The sequence below is a fragment of the Neolamprologus multifasciatus genome, chromosome 5 (assembly GCF_963576455.1).
Source record: "Neolamprologus multifasciatus chromosome 5, fNeoMul1.2, whole genome shotgun sequence".
NCBI lineage: Eukaryota > Metazoa > Chordata > Actinopteri > Cichliformes > Cichlidae > Neolamprologus > Neolamprologus multifasciatus.
The window spans coordinates 11,267,664-11,295,029 of NC_140443.1; the positions used below are offsets into that span (position 1 = coordinate 11,267,664).

At 38.1% G+C, this 27,366-nt stretch overlaps 2 protein-coding genes across 5 annotated transcripts in view; one reads left to right on the forward strand and one right to left on the reverse strand.

Moving 5' to 3' along the window:
• The window catches only part of cenpp (centromere protein P), a 109,115-nt gene that overhangs the window by 4,451 nt on the left and 77,298 nt on the right, over nt 1–27,366 (forward strand). For 3 of the 4 annotated variants that reach the window (XM_085158819.1, XM_085158818.1, XM_085158820.1), the window contains exons 5-6: nt 74–162; nt 7,044–7,140. In XM_085158819.1, the coding sequence (XP_085014945.1) occupies nt 74–162; nt 7,044–7,140 (186 nt within the window). Of the gene's footprint in view, nt 1–73; nt 163–7,043; nt 7,141–24,626 lie in introns of all 4 variants that reach the window. The other variant, XM_085158822.1, reaches the window with a different exon arrangement.
• On the reverse strand, nt 8,892–18,468 carry ogna (osteoglycin, paralog a). The gene is made up of 6 exons (XM_085158823.1): nt 18,124–18,468; nt 14,921–14,984; nt 13,453–13,617; nt 12,516–12,718; nt 12,034–12,126; nt 8,892–11,097 (listed from the first exon to the last, which is right to left on the reverse strand). The coding sequence occupies exons 1-6, from the start codon at nt 18,277–18,279 to the stop codon at nt 10,927–10,929; spliced, it is 852 nt and encodes a 283-aa protein (XP_085014949.1). The 5' UTR covers nt 18,280–18,468; the 3' UTR covers nt 8,892–10,926.

Below are 27,366 nucleotides of genomic sequence, written 5' to 3' on the forward strand. Positions count from 1 at the left end.
GAAACTGGTCACTGTAAATAAAGTGACTCATTGTGCTGTAACTGAATAATGGATTGTGTGTTATTTCCTGCAGGGCAGTGAGAGATCAAAGAGGACCATCGGCAATCTGAATGTGGTGCTCGATTCAAGTGACCTGCAAAACTTCAGCAGCTTCTTGTCAAGGTGAATGAATTAACAGTTAACCTGTGTTCTAAAGAACTGTACTCAAAGGCAGAGCTGTTCACTTCAGGAAGAGCAAAACATGAAGAATCATTTAAATATTGAGTAAGTGGCATGTTTTTGGACAGACATTTGGTTGGTCACATAGAAAGTGACAGAAAAAGTAATGTAATGGATGAAAAATTAGGTCTAAATAGACATGCTAAATACACATGTTCCTTAACTTCCATACCTTTGGCCAATTACTGTGGTCAGTTTCTCATTTATTTACACTCTGTCTGTCTGTCTGTCTGTTCCAGCTCCACATGTTTAATATTGGTTGTTATCCCTGTCAGAATGAAGCTGCCTGTATAATTTAACTGAAGTGCTTATTAAAGTAGATGAAATTATCACACAGCAAACATCTCTCTTCAGGCCGAACCTTCTCACTCACACTTACTCATTCTTGGTCTCACAAATGGCAAGCCTTTCCAAAGACGAACTCAAGCACAGGTGTTACTCATTACATTTATAAAGGCTGGATTCCTTCTAGGTGTGTTGCATACTGGCACAAACACCTGTAAATGGAGCAGAGCCATCTATAATATTAATTACACCCACTCTTTTCCTGCTGTGACTGTCCAATGTATCTGAGCTGAATCTGGTCTTATTATAGGTTTACTCAGTGATGCTTGGAGCTTTAGTCACTGTTTTTCCCCTGCAGGTGCTTTTTACACAGCAAGAAAAAAATGTTAATTGCTATCAAACCCACTGGGTTGCAAATTATATTTCTGTCTAGAATCCCCATTTAACCTTTAATAAGGTTTCTTCTTGTCTTTAAGTAATGTTCCACCCTTATTGTCTTCTACAAGCTAAGAAGTTCAGGTTTATATTGTAGGACCCAACAATATTAGAGGGAACACCCTAAGAATCCCACTGTCACCAAGTGCTTCCCTGATGGTAAAGGAGAAACCTTTTAACAGGAAGAAACGTCTAGCAGAACCAGGCTCAGGGAGGGCTGGTTTAAACCTCTAAATGCAATAGTGATGATTAAACACATGGAAAGAAAATTGTTGAGTGAAGAAGAAATACTCAGTGCATCATTGGAAGCACCCAGCAACCAAAATCTATTGCAACATAACTAAGAGATGGTCTTGGGTTATCTGGTATAGCCCTTACTGTAAGCTTTATCATAAAAGAAAGTTTTTAACCTAATCTTAAAAGTATACATAGTGTCTCTCTCAAATCCAAACTGGGAGCTGGTTCCACAGGAAATGAACCTGATACCTAAAAGCTCTGCCGCCCAGTCTACTTTTAGAAACTCTAGGAACCACAAGTAAACCTGTAGTCTGAAGCTAAGTGCTTTTTTGGAATAATCTAATACTGTTAATATATGACAGGGCTTGATTATGCAGAATTTAAGTTCAGGATTTAACAGTAGGCCAGTGAAGAGAAGCTAATATGGACTGTGGAAAAGCTTTGACACCATGGTCTAGTGAAACTTTTGGTTTTGCTTGTGTGTTTAACAAGAGAAGTGCATGTTTCTTTAAAAACTATAGCTAGTAAGTAAATGACAAGTTATTAACAGTGCCTACGCACGTATTTGTGCGTAAATCAAGCGCGTGGATATTTCATGAACAAATCAGGATTTATTAGTATGTTCATGCCTGAATTTGTTCGTACTCTACAAACAAATTTAGAGGATTTTGGTGGGCAGGCAGGTGGTTGTGGTTCAAATATCTCACTGTTCCAGTCTGCAAATACCAAAGTGCCCTTAAGCAAGATACAGAACTCAAAATTGCTTCCCATGCATTCATGAGTGTGAATGTTGTGTGGGTGAATGAGACGTGGTATATAAAGTGCTTTAAGTACACAGTCAAGTAGAAAAAGAGTAGAAAAGTGTTATAGAACCAGTCCGATTGCCATTTACCACAAATGATGGTCTGGCTCTCTTAGGAAATTTCAAACACAAGTCTTTAAAGTGAGTACAATATATTTGAGGGTTTTCTTGCATGTACAGCCCGTTTCAAGTCCCACAGCATCTCAATAGGATTAAGATCAGGGCTTTGACTTGGCCATTCCAGGACTATGGATGTCTACTGTTCTGGTGTCCAAATAATTCAATTTTAGACTCATCTGTCTAAAGAACATTATTCCAGAAGTCATAGTCTTTGTCTACGTTCGCTCTGCAAACTTCAGTCTGGCCTTAATGTTTCTCTTAGAGAGCCAAGGTTTCCTCCTTGCACACCTCCCATGAAAGTCAAACTTGTGTTGTCTTTTTCTGATAGTAGAGTGATGCACTTTCACATCGACAGTAGCTAGAGCCTGCTGTAGTTCCCATGATGACATTTTAGGATTTTGGATGACTTCTTTGAGCATCTTGCGATCTGCTCTTGGGGAGAATTTGCTTGGACGGCCAGACCTGAGCATGGTGGCAGTTGTTTTGAATGTCCTCCACTTGTAAACAATTGATGGTGGTGGAATGGCTGATGTCCAATTTTTTTTGAGATCTTTTTAAATCCCTTACCAGACTCATAAGCAGCCACAATCTTCTTTCTGAGGGCATCAGACAGCTCTTTATATCTCACCATGGCGTTCACTTCAACACTTCAACAGTCAGGAGCACACCAAACTAAATCTGAGGTTTAAATAGGGCAAGGCTCCTTTAAAATCCTGGTTAATGATGTACTGATCATGTGCACCTGACAAGATACACCTGTGTGTGTGATTTTAACCATTTTAAGTGGGATAATATGTGGGGGTGTCCTAATTTATTCCTCACCAGAAATTGCAATGTTTTAAAATTACATTTCACATAAAGTTTTAAAAAGGCTTTTCTTATTTTTTAATTGTTTAGTTATATTATTTGGATCCCTCAGTATCATTAAAATTTATATTAAATATCCACATCTCCAAATATATTTTAAGTATACAGGCTTTCAAAGGGTGTCCTCATTTTCTCACATGACTGTATATTATAGTATTTTGCTGTGCAGACGAGCAGTTTTCTGCTGTAAAATCAAACTGATGTTCTCTTTGTTTGTGGATTATAGACTAAACGTGGTTTTTATATACCCAGGTGCATTTTCTGTCCCTATGACCGCAATCTGCCAGAAAGCGCCTGGTCTGTCAGTGAATCAGCAGCAAAGAGCAGAAGTCTGATTTGCTCTATATCTGAGGCCAGACCACATCTGGATTGTGTGGCCCAGTCTGAAGAATTTGGCAAACAACAGATGGAAAAATACTTGAGATAATGATTCAAGACACTGGTGCCTTGTCAGAAACTCTCTCTCTCTCTCTCTCTCTCTGTGTGTGTGAGAGTGTGTGTGTGAGAGTGTGAGAGAGAGAGAGAGAGAGAGAGAGAGAGAGAGAGAGTCTATCCAAATCAGATGGATAATCTTTGTAAAGTAAATGTGGTCTGAACTGTTGAAGATAAATACTGACAGTAGGACCTTTGTTCATTGTATTAAACCAGCGCACATATATTGTTTTCACATTTGTCCCACTGGCTCGGTGAAGTGATCTCTTAACTCTGTTAGTATTAAAAGTAGCACAGCACTTCTCTGTGGCCACCCATGTTTTGATAGTATTCACAGTGCAATATAGAATCTCTGCAGTTACTCAAGGCTGTAAAAAGTGCTGAAGGTGAGAAAGATGCTGCGGATTGTCATTATTAGCTTATAATGAGTCATTTTGTATCTGTATTGAGAGCAACTTTCAGGCAGGTGAGGTTATGTGTTGGCAGCTGTACTGCAGGTTACAATACAACTGTTTCAGGCTTTTAAGTCAAGTTTAAATAAATATGCTATGTAATATCTTGGCGTCTTCAAAACCGAGAGGTTTCTTTGTTTTCGGGGGTAACTGATGTGAAACACTGTTGGTGTTCTGCAGTCTGGGATAGATTTAAAGGACTGGATTTAAAGAAGATTACATCAGACAGACTCTTTTATGGATGTTTGTTGTGTGGAGATCCAGGCCAGCTTATTTATGAACTGTTTTGACTTCTAGCCTCCAGTGGGGGAAACACCATCAGGCTGTCAGTTTTCTGAAGTGCAGTTTAACTTGTCAGACTGATAGTGTCAGGAAATTGTGCACACTGTGTTGAGGTCATTATAGGAGCAGGAGATATTCATCAGATTTGCCTCTCAAAGAGATTTGTTTTTTCAACAGCTGTTGCTTTAAAGGTGCAGCAACTGTTATGTCACGTGTGCATCTTTTGTACAAAATGCATCCAGTAATTTGGAGAACTTCGCATTATTAATCCTGTAAGTCCAAGTCATCATCGGTGAGGATCCCAACCATATCCTTCCAGTATGGTGTGTTTTTTTGTTTTTTCCTTCCAGATCTTACTTGATAGCAAGCTGATTGGATTTACTACCAGTGTACACAGAATATTTTATAGATTCTTCAGAAGCAGTAGGACTAAATCAGTCAAACTAGGCATTGGTCCCATTCTCCCTCTCTCTTCCTCTCTCTGTCTTTCTGGTCCTCCTCCATTATATGGCAGGGTGCTGCCATGTTTCCATCAGGTCTGTGTGGAATAACATCATCTGGAAATTTAACCCGGCTGCCGTCTAGCCCCGGGCCCCCATGGAAAACTCTGGAAATCCTTTAACTGAATGTCCCAGTTTCACTCAGACAGACCAAAACAAATACTTTTTTTTGCCATTTCTGTTATGACACACAACACATTATATAGAAGTAGGCATTTTTTTTGCAAACTACCTCTTTAGACAATGTATTTCTTGTACAAGTATATTTAAATTACAATTAAGATTATCACAAAGACAGCTTTCTAAAACCTGTTTTTACCTATACAAGTTATAATAATTTGACAACAGTCATTTAAATGGATCTGTCAGGACTCCCTTGTTTTTTTAAAGGTTTATCTTGTTGAAAAAACATATTCTCAGGGCTTTTAAGAGGTTTCCCAATTAGTTAGGTGATATATTTAGAAGGAAGTGTTTGGTGTTATGAATGTATTTCATGGCAGAAGATTGTCTTACCTGAGCCTTTACAATCTGCTACAGGCTAAACCGTCCTGATAAAACAATTTTACTACTGATTAACTTTGACATAAACAGGCTCAAAACAAATGGTAACAACTTGAAGTCTGCAAATAAAACTTGCAAACTCTCCAGCAATATCTGAACTTATAATTGTATATTTTAATCGATTGCAAATTTCACTTTTATTCCGGTCAATATGGTGTCTAGAGCTGGGTGATATGACCAAAAATATTTATCACGATATACATTTGAAAATTTGCGATAACGATATAACTGACGATATAATTGACACTAGACAAAACACTTTACAACTCCACAACCTTATTAGTGCAAAAAAACCCAAAAAAACCCCCCATTCACTTAAACAAGCAGCTTTTATGTGCATTAAAGTTATATAAAAATTTAACAGTGCAAGTGCAAATTCCTTGCTCACAGTTTAACCAAAAGGCATTTCCAGTGGAAATTGGCCAACATATCCTCAGCATAACCATGTATAATATCCACAAAACTTAAAAAGAGGTTATACACACACAATACGGTGATATTATGTTGAAGCACAGTACGTATCACTCCGCGAGGCTCCTGCCTACGATAGCCGTAATGCTCCGACAATCCGTCAAGCGGTGCGGGTTCGTAGCTTAGCAAAGTCGTACTAAATCATTCAACTGGTTTTTGAGCACCGTGTACCACATAAAATCGTTTCGAGGTCAGTAAACACAACCAGAATTCATACATAAGGCACACGGGATTATAAGGGGCACTCTCGATTTTCAGAAAAATCAAAGGATTGATTTTAAGTGTGCCGTATTTTCCAAAAAACACTGTAATAACGACGGCCCGCTAGCATGCGCTACCAAAAATAGTGCTCTGTTGTGTATCTGACGGACGAAAGCTAAACCAGTTTCACACCACTGAAGTTGCAGCATTTTTACAAACCAATTCCGGTTCATCTGTTTCATTCAACGATCCACTTTCGCTCTTCTCATTCTGCGTCGCTGCCATGCTTTTTCCGCTATGTGCGTATGAAAACAAAGGCACTGCACATGTGCGTTTTACCCATATTCTATCGTAATATTTGATTTTCTTATCGTTGCCCAACATTATACCGTATTACCGTGAACGGTATGATATGGCCCAGCCCTAATGGTGTCTCCTTTTTCCAGAACAGTGGAGAAATCACAACATAGTTTTTATGTTCATTCTATTTATTTATTGCATGAAATTGTTTAGGTGCTGTTGTTAAAATTATAACATTAAGAAAACCCTTATGGATTGCTAAGTTGTTATTTTCTTCAAGATTGTTTATACAGACATTAATGGCAGTAATGATTTCCAATTGTTGTAACTTGCCACATTCTCCTCATACCATCAACCAAACAAACCAACCTGACACTCTAAATAAGCTACAAAATTTTCCTGCTCCCCCTTTGACATCACTGCAACCGCTTTTCTCCACCACCACAACCAGCCATCTGTAGGCTGCTGGAGGATATTTACTCTTACATAAAATAAATTTGTATGGAGTGACTAGCCTGGTTTATGACCAAATTCCTGTCAAAGTAATAACCATACCATCAAGCTTGTACTGTGTTTTAAGTGCAAACTCTCAAACAATAGCATACTAACATGCATGCACACTTTGAATCAGTATTTCCAGGATACCGTTGAGGATTGTGATAGCTTAAAAAAGTGTTCTTAATGATTTTTGCATTCTGCCTTTGTTGGCCCAGTAAGGGCGAATTGGCATACAAAAATCAAAAGGAGAGAGGTGCACAAGGTCCCTGTTTGGAATCAAACTATGAATGTTAAACTCATGTGGCATGGGCTGGAGCCATTTGGCTACTTGGTGGGGGGCTTAAATAAACTGCTTTAGTGATCTGTGCAATGTAATTTCAGGGTAGAGGAGAGCAGGGATCTTCTGCTATTCTTCAGGACCTTAAGAACTTTTTCAGACAGATGTGATGACCGAAGCAGAACTTTCCAACAATTCCAAGTAAGTGAAAACACACATGCACCAAAATGGACGGTCCGGCAAACTTGCCCTCACAAACCTAACAAATTTAACCACCTGATCTGTATGTCATGAGCTAACAGAGTAGCTAATGTAGACATCTAGTGGTATTGTAAAGAAGTGCACATAGATTATCTAGATAAAGAGCGGTTTGGTTAAATGTGAGAGACATATGTCTTAAGGTTAAACTTGGTGAATGTACGAAGAATGGCTATATGGATACCTAGGTGAATCGATATAGGTGGAAAAATGTTCCTGTTGATGATTCATCATTATGGGTCATCCTTTTTATTCTATGTGAGTTGTCTTTTTTCTGTTATCTGATTTTCAGAGAATATTTTTTATAAAGTGAAAATAGTGAAAATACAACACCTCCAAAAAGTGACACTTACTACAGAGATAGACAATTGAAGAGGAATGAAAAGCGTAGAATACCATGGGTTAATGCAGTAGGTGTGAAGTGGTGCGAGCATGATAATATGAGATATTAGGGTGGGACTTTGTTGAAGAGGTAGCAATGAAATATCAAATAGTACATCAAGCTGCACAAGCAATGTGGAACCTATTCTCTTGTTCACTTGGAGAATGCAAAGTTCTGCCAAGTTGGCTGAGCTGAAGGAGGATTAACCCACATTTTCCATACTGGTCTATGTGTTCTAAACTCTTATTTTGCTTTACTTGCATTTTTTCAGGTCTTGTATGGAAAAACAAATTTCCCGCCATAACTGTTTTGCTGTTATGTATTCCATGCTTTTATGACACACACAGACAAAACATGTACTTGGAGGAATAAACATAAAAATACAGAAGCACAGGAGCTGACATACATCTCTGCACAAGAATCCTAAAGTTTTTTCTGGCTGATAGCATTAACAAGGCAGTTTCTGTCATACACAACAACAACAGGTATAATTAGCAACATACAATTTCAGTGCTAACTGGGTTTTTGGTATTGTGGATAGGTAGTTGGAAATTTCTCCACACATGCATAGACCAATACCCACATGCTGAGTTCAGCAATTTTTGTTTTGCTGTTTGTGTTTATTGTGCTAGTGGTTTGAATTAAAAATCGACTTCTGTCTTTCCAGTACTTTATTATGACCAAGAACTTACCATCATTAGCTGGAGCATGCACACTTGTCTAATGTACAAGCTGTTACTTGCCCCGAACACAACATTGTTACTTACCCCTGGTGTCTTCTTCATCCGCAGTTCTTTGTATTTGTAGTCAACTCACTGTGAACACTGATTGACGTTGATGGTTGTGCCATCATTGCAGCTGTCACAAAAGGACTGATTGTCGTTCACTATTATCAGTATCTTCTACTATTCACTTTACTATTGTAATAAATGTGTAATGGACACATAGTAGCTGTAGAGTGGGCAAAATACATATTTAACATGGTTGTGAATTTTCTAAGTAAATATAGAAATATATTCCTTATATATTCTTTTGACATGAAATTCTCAGCAAAAAAAAGGAAACGTGTTTGTCCCTTTTAGCAGTGATATCAACAAGTAAAAACGAAAGTTCCAAACCAAAACCGCTTTATATACGACACCTCTAAAACCCCTTGCATAACATCATTCATGTTGTTGTAATATATAATTTATATATTGAAAACAATATTATTTTTTGAAATTAACTGGCATTTCTACAGTAAATTTCTAGTCTAACTAACCACCTAAAGTGCTTTTAAGTGAAGCTTACTCTAATATTGATTTCAAACACATTATATTAAAAAAAAGTTGAACTTTATTAGAATATCTTCAAACATAGCCATGTAACATATTCCTGTACACCACTATCTTATTCACATCAGTAATAATCTCTAAATTAATTTTAATTAATGGTAGGGAAGAGTTGGGAACAAACGTAAGACACTATAGAAGCAAGAGGAGTAACTTTCACATTACTATAATTCATAGATACATTGTTCCCCAGTTCATTTCTGCTGGAGTCTATAAATTAAGAAAACAAAGTTAAGTCACAAAATACTTAAGTCTAATGGAATAATGAAAAGTGCAATTAATCCACACAATAGCAGAACAACACACACTTTTCACTTAGTTAACGTATTTACACAATATTCTTGTATTTCAAGAAATGTAGTTTTTAATCAGCAAAGAAAAAAAATATATCTTAAAGCTACATACAGTTAACGTAAAGAGGAATGTTAACAATGATCACAGATTTGTGGCCAGTTAGGATATTTTTTTTGTTGTTGTTGTTGTTGTTGGGGTTTTTTTTTTGTTTTTTTTTGGACATATGACAATGTTCTATTGAAGATATAGATCTACTAGATATAGATCAGCATGCAGATATCAAGTATTCCTTTTGTATAACTAAAATTACTTCAATCCTGCTTCTTCCCTTCTTCTGTTGTCAGGACTCTAAAATGTCAAGTAATGACTTTCTTAAAGACAAGTAAAGATAGGAACAGCTCACTAGAAAACACATGGGCCAAAACAGGGTTGCATGAAGGGTCAGTTTGTGATAAATATGGATCTTCCCATACAGGAACGTGCCAGAGTCCTAGATTAAACATACAGACCAGACAGCATAAATTATGTCAGTTATCAGCACAAGAATGTTTCGATTTGGCTTTACTAAAAATGTCTAAATATACTTTTTGTACCACAATTTTCATTCAGCTGTGACAATTTAATTGTGAAGAAACTGAATGTGAAACTTTAAAAATAAAGCATTATTATAATCACTAATGCATCAATTAAACTGCACTTCAGTCATATATTGAGTGCCCTTTACTCAGAGGTAAATCTGCCTTGGGTCCATTCATTTAGATCTATTGTTTTTGATGTAGTATTTTGTTGCTAATTTTAGGTAAAACTTCGAAATGTCAGATTTTGCGCTAAAAGTCAGTTGTTTAGATGAGCAAAAACAGCAAAAATGAAGATGCTTACAGTAAATAACTTGAAATATAAATACATTTTCTTACTGCTCACAATTAGATACAGTCTACTAACAATGTGAAGACATTGGGCTGCAAGAAAGCCTCTTCGTTTGTGACAGCAGGTGTTTCTGTTGTTTCAAGGTCACAAGTAGTTTTGTTTGTTTTGAGATTTTTTTGTTGTTGTTAAGATTGGTTCATCCATGTAGTAAATCAGCAGGTCAAAATGAAACAACAACTTGGACTGTCAGTGTAGAACTGTTAAAACTGCTGCACTCATTTATAGGATTATATTAGTTGTAGTAGCATTTTATTACCTGTGAAAAGGGTGTTTAAGGCTACCAGGAAAGTCCTTGTGGGATTTAAGCCTTAGAAATTGCAACAATCTAACAAATACTGCCACTTCAATGGTTATGTGTGTGCAGGTGTAAAATGATTCAGTGCACCAAGGGTAATACACCACATTACAGTTATTTTAAAGACATAAGGGATTAAGCCAAGTATACATGACAGCCGGCTTTGACTCTGTTATTTTGATTACAGGTAGAAACACTAATTTTAAATGTGGTTAGACAAACTGGTTGTTTGAAGCATATTGAGATTAATTACACTGATGAAATTCCCTTTACTGCCCACCAGTCAGTAAAAGGCCTTTAGGTGAGTTAATGAACACCTTCAGTCCAGTCAGAGGTTTGATTTTGACCTGATACATGCTGATTGTAGGTTTGCTGAAGTAAAAACGTTGACATCTGTGGGACCAGCTCCACAAATCCAAAATACCATGGTGTCTCCCAGCTCTTTGTTGTGGGAAAACTTCCATCAGCAACAAAGGGAGTGCAGTTAAATTTCAGTCTCCTCAACGGTACTTTCCAACAGGCAGTACTTTCATACAGGTGAAGTTGTCGGGGTATTTTGACAGCACCACTGGGTTGCCATCAAGGCGGACTTCATTAAGACTTGGTCGTAGGTAATAGGTGTCATTGGACCTGCAGAAGGTGTCCACATTGACCTCAGTGATGTTGTTGTTCTGGAAGAAAATAAAATAATATTGGTAGAGTCTTTTTTTACACCTCACTTTTAATAATAAAAATTTCAGGTTTTAAATTTAATCTAGAAAAGGGTTGTACCAACAGAGAGGGATCTTGGAGATCAACAATGGGTAGAGTGATTCCCAAAAGTAACTAATAAAATCATGGTGTACTTTAATTTTGGCATTCCTACATATGACCAGTACTTGCAACAGAGATCAGTCTGGATGTGAATGTAGGGGTGACCACATTGATCTGTCATCATCTCAGAATGAGAGAAAACAGAAGGAGGGCATTAGAGTCTGACTTTAAATTTGTGTCTAATATAACTGGGGTTGACTAGTTCATTCCAAAGTTTTTGAGTCACCGAGTGTGTGTGGATGAAAGGCAAATAAGCTCTTTTTACACATATTAAAAAACATAAAGGCTGATATTCATGTACTTAATGGTCACAAGTTATGACAGGCAACAAAGCTCTCCTGCTGAAGTAGCACACATGCAGTCTTTTCATGATGGTAGACAGGGAATTAACTTCCCAGCAGTGTCTCTAAGCAAACCCATGCTCAGTTGTGGGCAGGGACACAAACAGCTGCAGACGCCACAGACAGTCTTTCCTTTCATAGCTCTTTGAAATTTACACACATGCATAGCAAGTGCATTGTGTGCATCTTGGCAGATGTTCCTGAGTGGGCACAAAAAATTGGTTGGCCTGCATCTGCATGGAGCCTCGTGCATACTAGCAAATGCAGGAACTGCACCATTCCTTTAATCCATTTGGCAGTAGTGCTGTTTACTGTGGAACTCAGTACAGTAGGCCCCTATGGAGAAGTTTATCAAACCCTACTCTAGTATACAAGTTGTGTACCAATTTGATGATGTCACTGGTGACCAAAATCAATGTATTTTTATATACAATGTTAATAAAACATAGAAACCTGAAGATGTAAGCTCCGAACACTCTCTGGGATGTATGGGACAGCCTCCAGCATGTTGTCGGACAGGTACAGGTTAACCAACTTGGTGAGTTTCTGTTGGAAACAAAAAAGATTTGGAGAAAGAAAGTTGGACTGCCAAGACACATCCACTTTAGTAGTTAGTTGTACTAACACTGTGTTGAATTGATGGTGTACTGTATATAAAGATAATACCTTGTCATAATTCTCTGGTAACATTTTGAGAAATTCAAGCATTGATATTCATCTCACCTGGAAAGTATAGTATCTTGGAGCATTTATACAATTAGGTGGTTAACAAGATGATTTACCCTTTCAGGAACATGTAAAATATTTGCGATCACTGCTAAGGATAGTTGACATGGCTCATTGTCAGTTTGTATGTTTTAGTAAAACCTTTTAGGTTTTTTATCTCCAAATCAGTCACCAGAGTTGGTTGTTTGTTGGTAGAGGTCATGATGTACCTTGAAAGCATTAGCCTTCACTCCTTTGGTTTTGAGTTTGTTGTAGTTGGCATTGAAAGATGTGAGTTTGGCAGGGAGTGCAGGAAGTTTGACCAGCTGATTCTCAGCCAGAGACAATTCCTCCAGGAGGGTTAGCTTGGAGAAGGCTCCATCTTCAATCTCGGAGATCAAATTCCCTGTCAGGTCGATCCTCTTTAAAGTCACTGTTGATAGGTTAGGGTTTAAAAAATTAAAAAGAAACAAAGAAGTTGTGCTACTTTCATCAATTACAGAAAAGTGAACATGCAGTTGATACATATGACTAAAAGCCAAGTCATACAGTACAAATAATGACTTATCATGTCCCTTGATTAGTGATAGGATCTTTTAAATCTCCTCTCCCAGGACCCCCAAAATTTCAAATCCTACTCTTATCAACAAAATCTTCATCCTTTGTCTTAACCATTTGTCCAAGTATGGGCACTAGAGTATGTCTCAGGAGAAGGCAAGAGGTAGGGTACACCCTGGGCAGTTGATCACAGGGGGGCAATACATAGAGACAGACTACCATAAATTTACACTAGGACTATTAGAATAACAGATGTTTACCCCATGGTGGTCAGACGTTTAAATGTCTGACTGTTGTGACACAAACAACGTAAAGAATTATTAAGAACAAGCAATTAGAACTTAAGAAGTATGTCTTTGGCTTGTGGGGGAAACCAAAGCACTCAAATGAAACCCATACAAGCACAGAAAATACAGTGCCCCAGCACTTAACATAATATCCTGTTGTGAATCTGTGTCCAACAACTGACTACGTCCCATAAAAAAACAAAAAAAAACAAATATATATATATATATATATTTTTTTAAATTGCTGAATGGTAAGCAGAAACTTGAGTTTTGAACAGATGGATTAATCAACAAACTCTGGAGTAACCATGTTAAGACTTACCAATTTGAGCAAAGTCTTTGTTTTTGATCTTTCTTATTTTGTTGAAGCGTGCATACAAATAGGCTGTTTCTTTAGGTAGTGTGGGAATGGAGGTCATGTCTGGACTGACCTCCTCACAGTACACCGAGCCAGTCAGACACACACACAGCAGACAGGTGGGAAGGTCTGCAACACAAAGGCATCCATAAAAACCAAGGCGGCTTCAAAGTCTATATGGCCTTACTACATTTAAGCCATAAGTAATTGCTTTTTTTTTTTTTGGGCACTAGAGTATGTCTCAGGAGAAGGCATGAGGCAGGGTACACCCTGGGCAGTTGATCACAGGGACAATAAATAGAGACAGACTACCATACATTTACACTAGGACTATTAGATTAACAGATGTTTACCCCATGGTGGTCAGACATTTAAATGTCTGACTGTTGTGACACAAACAACGTAAAGAATTATTAAGAACAAGCAATTAGAACTTAAGAAGTATGTCTTTGGCTTGTGGGGGAAACCAGAGCACTCAAATTAAACCCATACATGCACAGAAAATACAGTTCCCCAGCACTCTCTCTCTCTCTCTCTCTCTCTCTCTCTCTCTCTCTTACACACACACATAAATATATGAGAGAGAGAGAGATAATATCTTTTTTTGTATCTTCAGTTCCAAGGTAAAGGCCTTTATTCAACCTTTATTTTTAAATGTACATTACAAATAAGTTTATCTGGGCTATACAGTTTCCATCAGTAGTCTTTAGTAGTACAAGTAGTAGTAGTAGTAGTATTTAGCATAGTTTATTCTAGTCACTAAAGTCTCTTTTCAATGTCAGTCCTTGGTAAACACAAGTAAGCAGTAATAATCTGTTAAGGCATTTAGTTTTATATTTAGTTTAGTTTTGTTTTCCCACAAGTGTAAATATGAAGCAGTGTTAGAAATTTAGAATATTCATCTAACAATGTGAGTGGTGTTTAAATTTTGTCCCAGGTGTCCTTCCAGGTAAGATGGACAACTTTGAACCTCTCTTACTGTGCACAATAGGACTGCTGTTTTGGAGCCAAGGCCAAAGATACTGTTTTAATTCTTTCGTGTTCTTTCACATTCCAAAATCTCACAGTGTATACCCAACTTAATAGGTATTAAACCCTCACAAAATCCTAAGCTGTTTGAGATACTCAAGGGATTTATTGTTATGGACACTATGAATTGCATCAAGGTATTGTTATCCAGCTAAGCATTATGGAGTTCCTTGCCAGCATGTGCTCGTGATTTCAAACAATTAAAGGCGAAAGCTTGAATGTTAACCCAGACAAAAGGACCATGATCTGGTTCATACTCTTGGTGTAGTTCATAATCTTGGTCCAAGGAATGTTCATTGTTCGTCGACTTTAACAATATTATGAAGGTCTAAGAAAGATCAAATCTGAGATGCATTTTCTTGTGTGTGACATCAGGTGCAGGTAGAGTAGGTCTTTCTCTTACCAGCGGCATCTGCTTCCGCTGTAATTGGGTTGTCATCAGGTTCATCAGCAGGAGGCAGCGCCCTCTGCAGGAGAAAACATGGCCTGTTCATATAACGGCCAGATCATTGGCTAGAGCAAAACGTCAACACTGCTAGGGTTAGGTCAGTTTGGAAAAATGCTTAAATATTACAGTATATCAAATTTGAGGTAGGAACCGAATAAATGTTATACAACAGTGTAAAAGTATATGCATTGCCTTGTGCTTGGCTCAACTTGCAGCAGCTAGCTATAAGAGATTCATGAGCCTGAGCTTTTCATCAGCTGTTAGTTATACAGGGTCGCTGTGTACTTAGCTTTGACATAATGAGACTGTAAACATTATAGCTGCCTGTTTTGGTAGGTTCATATTGCAAAAAGTGCAAGTAAGAAGATGAACCAGTATGTCTAGTTTCATTTACAGCTCTTTGAGGGTTTAGTAACACTGCAAGACTGTAGATCAATGAACCAGAAGCCAGAATTTTTCAACTCAGGCTAGTTATCATGGTCTCCAGTCTCCAGGTGGGTTTCAGCAGGAATACGTGTTGGGATTTATGTGACTGGCGAGATCAGTACACTGTTGGATGTTTGTCTCTATTGTGCGATGGATTAGCCAGATTTTTTTTTGTAGCTTTGCTTTGGCCTGAGTTGCCACATATTCTCCGTAAGTATGCCAATACAGCATTCCTTTTCTAAAATGAATGAAGATGCTGCAATTTGTGACACAGTAGCCAAACTCCAAGTGGATACTGGCTGAGAACTTGAGGAAATTGTTTCTTTTTTTTTTTGACTACAGTGGTTAGCATTATCGCCTTACAGCGAGACAGTTCAACACCATAGTTAGCTGAGGCCAACAGGAATGTGGATTTTGTGTTCTCCTTGTGCCTTTGTAGGTCTCTGTGGTGGGGCGTGGTCTGCGGTGCCGTGCGGACGCACCTGCACGGCACCCACAATCACGCCCGCCGTGTTAAAACACGGGGACTCAGGGGTTGGGGTTGGTGTTGTGGTGAGATGTCAATAAAGATGGCTCTGAATGATACCCTGTGGTCCCGCCGTGCCTTATTCTCGCCACAGTCTCCTTCAGGTAATCTGGCTACTCTCAGTCCAGACATTTACATGTAAGGTTAAATGGGGGTAAACTGCCTGTGGATGTAAGACACATGAAGTGCTTAGAATAAAGCACTGTATGCGTATATAGGTAAATGTAAGTTGTAGTGTAGAGAACTTTGAGCTGTCAGTAAGACAAGAAAAAAGCTATAGTAATTCCAGTCTGTTTGTGGGAATGTGGGGAATTTATTGTCCAAAGTTGCTGGCTCTGATGTATGATACTGTTCATATATTGTCAGAACTTGTCTTCTGAAGTACTCCCAGTGACTAGTGACCAACCAGGGTTTGTGAACTGAAACCTGGGTAATATTGTAGTGCTGCAACTTGAAAACTAAAGAGAATTAGGTAGGTGGGTTTTGTGCATTCTTAAGGGCATTTCATGGTGCATGGAAACCACATATTGGACAAATCCCATGATAGAAAAAATTATGTGAGGTTTTCAAAATGAAGAAACTCCTCTTTTTGGATTTTTGGAGATTTTCTATGTGAGCATGCTTATACTAAGAACACGACCGAAGATGGAGAACTATACAGTACCTATAAAGCACAAAACTCGAATTTAAGTTATATGGACCCATATGGCTACGCAGATGAAGAAACGATATGTTAGTTTTTAGCGTTAAAAAAAGTCTAGGTATGTTTTGAGATTTGAGGCAGTGGACCTACCCTAATTTAACAAAACCACAAATCTGGAATAATTCAAAAGGTCTTTGGCCATTTGTTGTGTGATTGTTTAAAAGTGTCTTATAAGGTGGTGGAACAAAGCAATATGCTGCTGGAGGTTACTGCAAAGAAAAAAAAAAATGCTAGCTTTCTTCATTTAGTTATACAACAAAAGAACTTGTGACATGGCTGACCGTTTTTTTATATTTCAGTCTTCTAGCTGAGTGAAGACGAAGGCGCCTCAAAAAAGCATGTTTGCAAACATTAAGCATTAGAGAAGGAAACTAGAATACCTTTACATAACTCATAAACAAATAGCATCATTATTGAATAGCCTTGAGCAAAATACGGGCTCCGTTCCTACTGCTGAGTCCCTAAACCAACTGACCTGGTGTCGAGCCAGTTGAAAGAAAGAAGAAGAGCTTTGCACATTGTGGATTAAAAAGTTAACATAATAACCTTTTGGTAAATAGCTAATTGTAGCAGCACCAATAGGTATAAGGTCTGTCACTGAAAAATGAAAAGCAGCTCGTATTCAAACTGAAGTTATGGTTCCATAGCTGTATTGTGTTGTCACACTCCACGTTTGTCTCACTCTCTCTCTCCCTGTGGATTGTTTGTGGGTTTTTCTCTTCCTTCAAGTGTTTTCTGAAGGAGAAATCAGACCAGATTTTGGTTTTAATCCATCCAAATATTTCTTAAGGGGGTTAGTGTGGTTAGAACAGGGTTAGTGTGGTCGACCCAGGGTTGTGTTTTGGTAAGACTCCACAGAAATGGGTTGTGTATGTGTGTTGGAGCTGTGAGCTTAATGGATTATCTGTTAGAAGAGGAGGACAGTGAAATGAAGTGCTAACAGATGCTGCCATTACCAAGTAGCAGAAAGTGGATTATCAACTAAACCATGAAGTGGATTAATTATTGCTTGTGTAATGTGGTAGAATTAATTGATTTTGAATGTGCCCAGCTATTAAGCAAACCTTCTTTCTCCCTCTTTGTAAAGCATTGCTCAAATTGCTTTTTCATTTTATCCAACCTGCTCTCAATAAAGTTTTCTGGTTTTGTCTGGTTTCACTGCAGTCTTGAAACTATGCCTCTTATTCATTAAGAATAAGAATATTATCCTTGTGCCTTTGATTTATCTCAATATGCATGCCTGGTCATTATTGGAATTATTTATCTTTGGTGTGTCAAAATAACCACCTTTTGACATTATTTAACACTGTGACAAATATAAAAAATGATCTTCTGAGTTAATGCTGTCAAAACAAACTTTTTAACATCTTGATTAAAAAAAAAAAGACAAAACTTTAACAAATTAAAAAAGGCTAGAAAAATAAAAGAAAACACCAAAAGTAGTAGATATAATCCCATAAATCCATCCCAAAGAAATAATAATACAAATAATAAAGTTCTCACCCTAGCCCTCCTTGATTTTAAATAGTCACTGAAGTATCCATTCAGTTGACTGCCAGCTAGAGATCCTGGTATCAGCTGTGAGTCGTGGTCGAAAGTCCTGGCTGAGGCTGCCATCAGCCATGGCACCAGCATACAGGTGAAAAAGAGCGTCTTCATGCTGTCCAAAACAGTGTGATGCAGACACACCAGCTCGCCTTAAAGTCTGAGTTTGGGTCAGCAGCTGCTTTTTGCCACAAGCCCCTGGTTGAATGTGTCAAATGACTCTATTTAAAGGCTGAACCAGTAGCTTCCAGCAGACTCTTAAAGCAGAGTTTATAGAGCGCAGCACTTAACCCTTTCCTGACCACCCACCATCCATCTGCTGAGAGACAGACTTGGACACAGACAGGATGTACAGTGAGAAGCGCACACACCAAAATGAGGCACATATGGAAAATGATGAGAAAGAATAAAGTGTCCATTTTTCTCCTAAATGTCCCTAAGTGTGTACAGGAAAAAAATATGCAGAGAAAGCAGAAAAACCGAAAGTTGACAACCAAAGTGTGAGTGTTTTTTGTCAGAAGGAATGTCTGTGGTCTCTGCCCAGCCACTCTGTAATGACTTATAATAACCAACCTATCTTTCATTAGGCTGGATCAGTGTTTTTCTTCTTCTCCTACTATGTTATTCTCTTAGCCGTTGGTCAGACAATTCATTTAACAGCCATCAAGTAAGCACTTCTTATAGGCTGGGATTTACCAATATTCATGTTTTCTTTCTGGACAGCTCTCTCAGTAACTAATGTTTCAGGCTGGAATTGCTTTTAGTTAGTCATATCATCATTTTAAAATTATTAACAAAAAATGATCTGCTCTCTGCTGATATGAAGCCATAACAATCATCTACGCAGTTGTATAGGTAGAACTTACCTTTTTAATTAATGATGATTAGGGGCTGCAGAGGGACGTAACAGTCTTCTTTAAGATTCACATTCAATTTTTGGAAGAATGCTGCTTGATTCAAGCAGCCATTGCAAGTAATAGTCATGGCACTCAGTCTTGAATTAAAATCTGTGGCAGATGATGATGATGATGGGAAACCGTCAATGGTGGAAAAAAAGATTTTTAAAGCCTTATTAAGTCAGCAAATTATAAGTGGCTTTTGGCAGATTTGACTGATAATTCTATACATGCAGTCCTTATGTCTCCATGACCACTGAAATTAAAGGTAATTTATGTCATTCTTTAAATTAACTACCAAAATGAGTGCCCAGAGACTTGCTTCTCAAAGGACTTTAAGCATCTGCTGAGTGTTTTTTGTATTTAATTTTTTTCCCCCTCTAGCATTGTTGTATAATACCTAAAAGCAAATATTGGTGTACTTAAGGTCTGTCTTGTCAGATCCTGTTAAGGATGTCCTGTGGGCATGTTACCCACTTTTAATCTTGTATTAGTTAGGGTGTAATGATTATCCAAATTCATGGTTCGCTTCATGCCCTAGTTGGGCCACAATTTTGGCTTTTGATGTTTCGGTCACTGTTTAAAACTTAAACTGTAACACTTATAGTGAAACCATATGACATTTGTGTGTGACATTTCCACATGTGACATTTCCAGTTGCCTGAAGCTACTGTAGAGGCTCATAGTCTAACATGTTACTGATACACTTTATGATGATTTTTTTTTTTACCTTCATTTGTTATTCTGTTTGTGAAATTACAGGAGTAATATCTGATAAGCAATTCTTTACTTCGGATATGATGTAGCATAAGCAGCTGTGTACAGACTATGTCTTCATCTCCCTTGAAGTCATTGTGCGTTTTTCATAGACTTGACTTATTGTAGAATCATTCAAGATGGTAAGCATACTAGCATTTGACGTTATTTTATGAAGTTTTAAAGCAGTGCAAGTGTTAAAAAAGTGTTCTGTCAGAACCACTCTCCTACTGTTGCTGACCAAAGGCGCTTTATCAGTTAAACTGAGGACTCGTGACTGGGTGAGCCTGGGCCCAGGACAGTCCCTCCAGCAGGAGCATTTGGTTTCTTTATTTCTTCCTTCCTGATGTTGGGGTGTCTTGAATGAAAATGTTGTTCAAATGTTCAAAGGCTTCTCTTCTTTGAACGTTTTAGTTTGACTCCTGCTTTCTGATGTGTAAGCTTTGTGTTGGGACTTCTCATTTATATAGTTTTTGGTTGCATTTAGGTCTTAAGTTCTTGGATACATATGTTCAAAAGTCGTGTGGGAGGACACTAGATATTATTTGTATAAAAATTTGTAATATTTTTATGGTGCCTAAATGGTATAGAGGCATTTAGAGGTATTTCATTCAACAACTTAAATCACAGGCTGACTGACCAGTAGATTAAACAGACTGTTATAGCAAGGAATCATTTGTGTCAAAGGTAAAGTAAAACTTCTGTTTTTGCAAGCAGTTTCCTGTAAAGACAGTCCAATACAAACCTTATCATGCATCATGCAACTGTAAACAATAAAATGCTTGTAATTGATGATTAAATTTCTTGTATTTTTGCCTTAAAACCCAGTATGATTTGTATAAGTTAACTGCAGTCCATCCAAATGCATGTAATAGGTAAGCTTAGGTATGACATCAGATTTGATGTATTTGGATATTAGCTGTTGGATGGTTAATAGAGTAACATCATAGCAGCAGTCACATTATACTTGGTCGCAAGACCATTACAACAGCTGACTTTGAACCTCTCTCACTGTTATCGACATGTTTCCCTTACATTGGTCATGTTGACATAAGAACAGCCTAATGTCACACAGAGTTCAGTTTTAGCCCTCTTGAAGACCATATTCAGAGCAGTCTGTTGCCTGACTGGTTGGTTTAGAGTTGCTGCCTCAAGTTAAGGAGTTCAAGTATGCATATTAATTATTTATCTATTAAAATTTTTGCCAAGCAGTAAAACTTAAGGCAAAATGTGAATGTGTTCTTGTTTTCTGGTTGATGAGAGAAAAGTGGGCACAGCAAATGCTAACATAAAACAAGGATCTATGCACTCAGCATTCTGGTCATATCTCAGCCGTTCAGCATTTTAATCAATACATCTCTTTATTTTAGCATCGGTCAGACCTCCACAGGCTTGTGTTTTAAAAGTGTAATAAAGTACTTAATTGGCAATAAGACATTAATAAATAACAGCTAATATGGTAAACATGAAAAATGTCACAAATAAATTAAAAGCAGAATTGCTGGGAAATGAACAAAAAAGGAAAAACCTATGGGAGTATTTTCCAAAGCAGAAAGGCCAAGAGATTCTTAGTAATAAAACCAGAGAGACTCTCAGGCTATTTAACAGCTGTTGAGGTCCAGCTGTTCTTGTCAGAGAAATCACAGAAATGTTGGACTTGTCCAGAGCAGTTCCTAAGAAATTTATTTTGTGTGTGTCTGTATGTTTTTCATAAAAAATATTGAAATTAAAATGATCTATAAAAGGCAGTACTTCTCTATAAACAAGTAAAGCTGAAGAGAAATGACTGAAGTATAAGAGGAAAATGGTTAAATAGGAAACATGTGACCATCTCAGCCTTCAAGAGTAGAGGAAAAAGAAGGGGGCCCAGATATAAACATCCAAGGAACATGAGCCCAGACTGTTACAGGTGTGTTAGCAATTATGAACACCTTTAAACTTTTATGACTCTGGGAAGAGGGCCAGCAACTAGAGAATGTTTTTACTGTCACTAATTTTCTATTCCACAGTTGGACTGTCAGGGTGTTTCACTGGTATTTCACTCCACAACAAAGGAATCACTGGGGAAAGCCACCCACAATAACACACTAAACGCACATTATTCCCGCCGTGTTGGGAATGTTCCTGTCACGCTCAATCTGTTTGTGAACATGAATAAACCTTTTTAAAGCCATTGAATTCTTGTGTACCACTACAGAAACACGAAGACAGAAAATATTTTCTGTGTTGATTGACCTGGTGGATGACTAAATGAAAGTGAAAGGGTTGTAAACTCAGCCTTGAGAGTTGGACAAGAGAGAAAGATTTTATTCTCTTAACTAGCAGCACCATTTTTTGAGACTGTACTGGACTTGGTCTAAGTGTCCCAAATCAAATTTAACAACAGTCACCCAGTCGTGTTCTGTGCACGTTAAAGATGCCCAGTGGGGTTTTCTTGTAAACAGCAAAAGATGTTTACATCCAACATTTCTCAGAACATGTGGGGTGTATCTTCTGAGGTTTACCTAACATATTGAAAACATTTACTTCCTCATAAAACTCTGGGAAAGCTAATTTTTTAAATGGTTTGCATCGTTCACGTATGCAGCTAAATTCCCTATACTTTTGCTTACTCTTCTGAAAGCTCTCTCCATTTTTGTTCTGTCTCTATAAAACAGCTGAATTTGAATCAATTCAAATTCAAGCCAATATGTTCTGTGATCTGCTGCCATGGTTATTAGGATGGTAAATAGTTTGCCAGCTGAGAGCAAAATCTTCTAAATGCAACCACAAATATGCCTTTATGATACCTTTTTAGATAGCCGTGCAACCTTTAATTATAACAGTAGTAGTATATTAAGGCTTTCTTGAACGCTGAAATGAATGGCACTGTTGCTAGGTGCATCTCTTTGTTAAATGGTAGTTGGAGCAGGATGAGTATTATACATACATACAAAAACATTTTTTCTGTTTTAATAATTTATTCATTTGTATAATTCACATAATAATTCAATAGTCATCAAAAGTGTTTTGTTGGAAGCATATTGACACTTTTAAAAATGTTAACTTTTATCATTTTTCCAGCTATATAGTGCCCCCCCCAATCATTTTTCCAGCTATATATTGTTCCCCTCCCCCTTTTCAGGCTGCTGTCTTCTGCCAACTGTGGTCAATGTGACGGTGAGCTGAGTTTTAGGGTGACAGGTGTAAGTGCGCGATAAGTAATGGCAGGCTGAGGCCAACCCAGTCAAAACAATACGCATGAGTAAATGTACTCTACACACAGACACCCATTTCACTGAAGAGCATCTTTCGACACGGTGGACCACCTGGCTAGGCATTATGTAGCCTTGGTCTGCATGGGTCTGGCTGACTATTGACATGATGTATTAACCCACCACTAAGATCCATGTGCTGTGGTAGTGACATAGCCACCTGCTAGCTCTGGGCTGCCGCCAGCAACTGGAAAACTGACAGTGAGGCTTTTTATTTTAGCTCTGAGACTTCTTACGTAACAAATGTTGCATGTTTTGCAAGTTAATAATTAACACAAATATACTACTTGAGTTTTCTAATTAGGCTTCTTGTGAAACTAAATAAAGATGAATCAAACTAACGTTCAGAAAATTCTCAGCCCACTCTACATCTCTACAGAGCATTTTACCTTTATATACTATATAGTTGTGATTTTACACATCTACTGATGGTTCATTCAGCTAGTGATATTATTAATAATTAAATCAGAACAGTGTCTGAGATATGCATGAATCTGTATGAGCTTATAGCATCACAACATTCCTTATGTTACATCAAAATAATCCCAAAGAAGTTATATAGATTTACAATTTAGGAATACAAGATCAGCACTTCTGTCTTACCAGACTTTAGTTGTACTGTGAATGTGCTACTTGTTGGTTGGAAGTAAGATTTTCTATAAAAACAGGAAGACTAGTGCTCATGCCTCAGAAGACAAACTCAAAAAATAAATGTGTATAAAATATTGATCACGATAGTACACATGTACTGGTCACAAACAGTCAATTAACATGCTCTAATGATGATTAGATATCATGCCAAGATAGTATATAATGTCTGAGCATAAATTTCCAGGACTTTGTCCATAAATATTTATGCTCTCTCCCCCTTCAAGGGCATCTTCTAGTACAATTTTTGCCCTCTTACAGAACAGCTGTTATATTCAGATAGCTTTACTTTGCCTTATGAGATTAAACTTAAACTTGTGAAGAGAGCATTATCTGCTGCTAAAATGACCAACTGCTAGGTGTACTGGCTACAACCCAAAGACTAAAGCGGTATTTTCTTGAAACTTGAAAGTGACATATCGGTCAGTTGAGTGATGAGACAAAGGCTGCCATTTTAATTATTTTTCTTGTACTTTGACTGTGAATTTGTCCCAAAAAGTGCGACTGTCATCATGGAGTCCTGAGTTATCTTAGAGAAAAGATTTATTGGAAACGACCTGAATTCTGATGCAATAAATTATGTGCTGCCATATTTAAATTTTAGTTCCCCCAAACTGGATAGATGGATGGAAGGACTGACCAATTGACTGACTCTTCAAGATATTGCTAATACTTCATATTTTTCTATGAAGGATGGTCAGTTTTGATTTTGTCACTCATATATTTGATTGTGTAGTGCAGGGGTCGGCAACCCTGGGCACACGTGCCACAGCTGGCACATGAAGGGTTAACTGATGGCACGACCATAGCTGGACTGGCCATCGGGCATACCGGTGATGGTGATTTTTCGTTTTCAAGGGCCAATGTTTTTGTTGTTGTTGTTTTTGTAATGTATAAACAATGATAGGTGGTGGATTGTCCAGATGCTGGCCGTTGTGTAAAGAATTGGTGGTGGCTGTGGCGGAGCTTTCACAGAGGCCAGCAGGTGGATGAGGGAAAGGGGAGGCAGGAGGAGGAGAGACCCGAGGCGGCCACCGGTCCGAGTGTCAGGTGAACTTTAGGTAAGAAGTTATGACCTGCAGTCTATCTGGGTCAGATATAAACCAAGTTTAGGTGGAGTTTATTTTCGTTGTGTTGACTTTTTACAGTCAGTTAAAACAACTTGTACTGCGTCCTAGCTACCATGACAGAGTTTCTAGGTTGTGCTATGATATAACTGATGGTGAACTTTATTTCATTCATAAGGTTAGTTAGTAGAGTTGCCAAACGTCCGGTAAAAAACGGAATCGTCCCGTATTCAGAGAAAATATTACGCATTTTGTATTGAGCTGAAAAGGAGCACAGTTTGTCCCATACTTCAGCTAGAATGGAAAAAGACACAAAGCTGGATTTATTCTGCATCTTTACGCTGCACAGCTGCCTCTTCTCTCCCTCTCTTGTTGCTACTTCAATCATGAAACTGATCAATGATCAGCGGATCGGCTTTTCTGACGCAAGTCCCGTCTCTCTTGTTTGTTTATCGCCCACTTTGCACCAGAAACAGGAACCCAGCGGAGGTCCCGTTTCTAGTATCAGCTGATGTTTGCTGGAGCCACAGCCGTAAGCTGCTGGCCATGATATAGGTTTGGATATGTGGTGAGAGGGAAACGGAGATGTCCTTACTGAATTATCAGAGCTGAACAGGTGATGGGGAAACAGGTTTACCTTTTAAGTGACATGCATGAGTTGAAGAGAAGTCATATACTGTTTCTGAGAGACAAATAACACCAGGAATCTTTTTTATGTAGCTGACTTCTGGTAACTGTGCAGGGGTGGGTCTAGCAAAGTTTTGCCAGGGGGGCAGGTAGGGCATTAACAGGGAAAGGGGGGCACAAAGAAATACTTTTCTTTCTTATTCTCATTTAAAATGTTTTGCTTTTAATAAATAATTATGTTAATCTTACAACCAAATTTTATATCTGTTGTAAAATGTATAGAAATCATACATATACCAACAAGACAGTGTACATCACTGTCACAACAGTGTTGGTTTTCATTCAAAGGCTTTGGTCTCTAGTCAAAATGCCCTGGCTGATTTTTTTTTTTGTCCCAGTCCAGCCCTGGGCACGACATGCAGTGAATTAGTCTGAGAAGGTTCATTAAAAAATAAATGGCCAGCGGTGCACATTGCAAATTAGCTCGCATAGACACATTAGTTGTGCCGCGTCTTAATGACAGTATCTTAGCTAACAACCCCAACTACCAGATTCAGCTTGTAATTGGCTAAAAATCACTTAGCCTACCAGTGAGAGGGACGTTGCTAGCTAGCAGTTTTTTCAAGCGATGTTGAAATTTCCACATTCCAACACTTCAAATGCTTCAGGAGCTGTCTGCTCAGTGCAGCATCAGCACCACGGAAATACACAGATACATTCGTAGACTCGTGATAGAATTCACTATGCGTTTTCAGGACTTTCAGGTGTATGGACCAATGTTTTCTTTTCTGATCAAACCAGAAAGCTTTAATGAGCAGCTGGATTTGTCTCGCATTAACTGGCTGGACACAGAGGACATCGAAATGCAGCTGATTGAACTGAAAAGCTCGACTCTGTGGGGGTCAGAGTTTGCAGAACTGCGAACGCAGCTGGAATCCATAGCTGTGTGTGTTCATGGAGCTTGCATTTTCACCAAATGGACATCAATACCTGACAAGTTTAACTGTCTTAAGAACATTGCAGAGGACTTATTGACAGTATTTGGCTCTACATATCTGTGTGAGCAGATTTTCTCTCACACGAAGAGTGTCCTCAGGTAGCCGTCTGAATGCTGGACACCCGTAGACCTGTGTCTCTGAGTGGGAGACCAGAGCACATTAACATGTGTATCACTCTATTAACAAACATGCCATATTGGCCCAGATTATTTTTCTTATCATTGTTGTGAGGAGATCAACAAATAGCATTAGCATTTTCTGTTGTACAGTTCATTTGCTGCTATGGAGTTTTTGTTTCAAAATAGCTGATAACTATTCGCTCATAGCTGCCAACGTCTGCAAACAAATATAATTCTATAAATTTGTTCTATATAGTGTGTAACTGTTAATATAGAGCATTATTAAATGTATTGCTAATGCAGTCATATATGGCACATTGACTTTTTAAATTTTAGATGGCACTCATCATCAGAAAGGTTGCCGACCCCTGGTGTAATGCAACACTCAAATATGTCCTTACAGTCAAAGACTGGCTTACACTGTGAAAAAGGTTGTTTCAGCCCACCCAAGTGTATAACCACATGTTAAACCATTTGTTAAAGCACTGTTTGTCATTCCTCTGTTGTTTTGGGATGATGGAGATGTTGTTTTATGTAATCCTAGACTGATGCTGGCATCTGTTGAAAAATCCTTTTTAAGTTCCAGTTGGCTCTGGGACTGTTTAAATGCCTCATTGGTGTTATTAATTTATGGAGAAAAACTGAAACATCTAAAATATGTAAAACTTTTGCACAGTACTGTGTGCAGCCTGTGACTTCTGAAAGGAAGTTTCAGCTATCTACATGGATTCGTTTCAACTTACCAATTCAGTTTTTGAATGACTCAGCCATTATCTATAGTTATCAGACAGTCATATCCTATAAAAGTAAGTTGCATCTGTTCCAGAAGCGTTCTT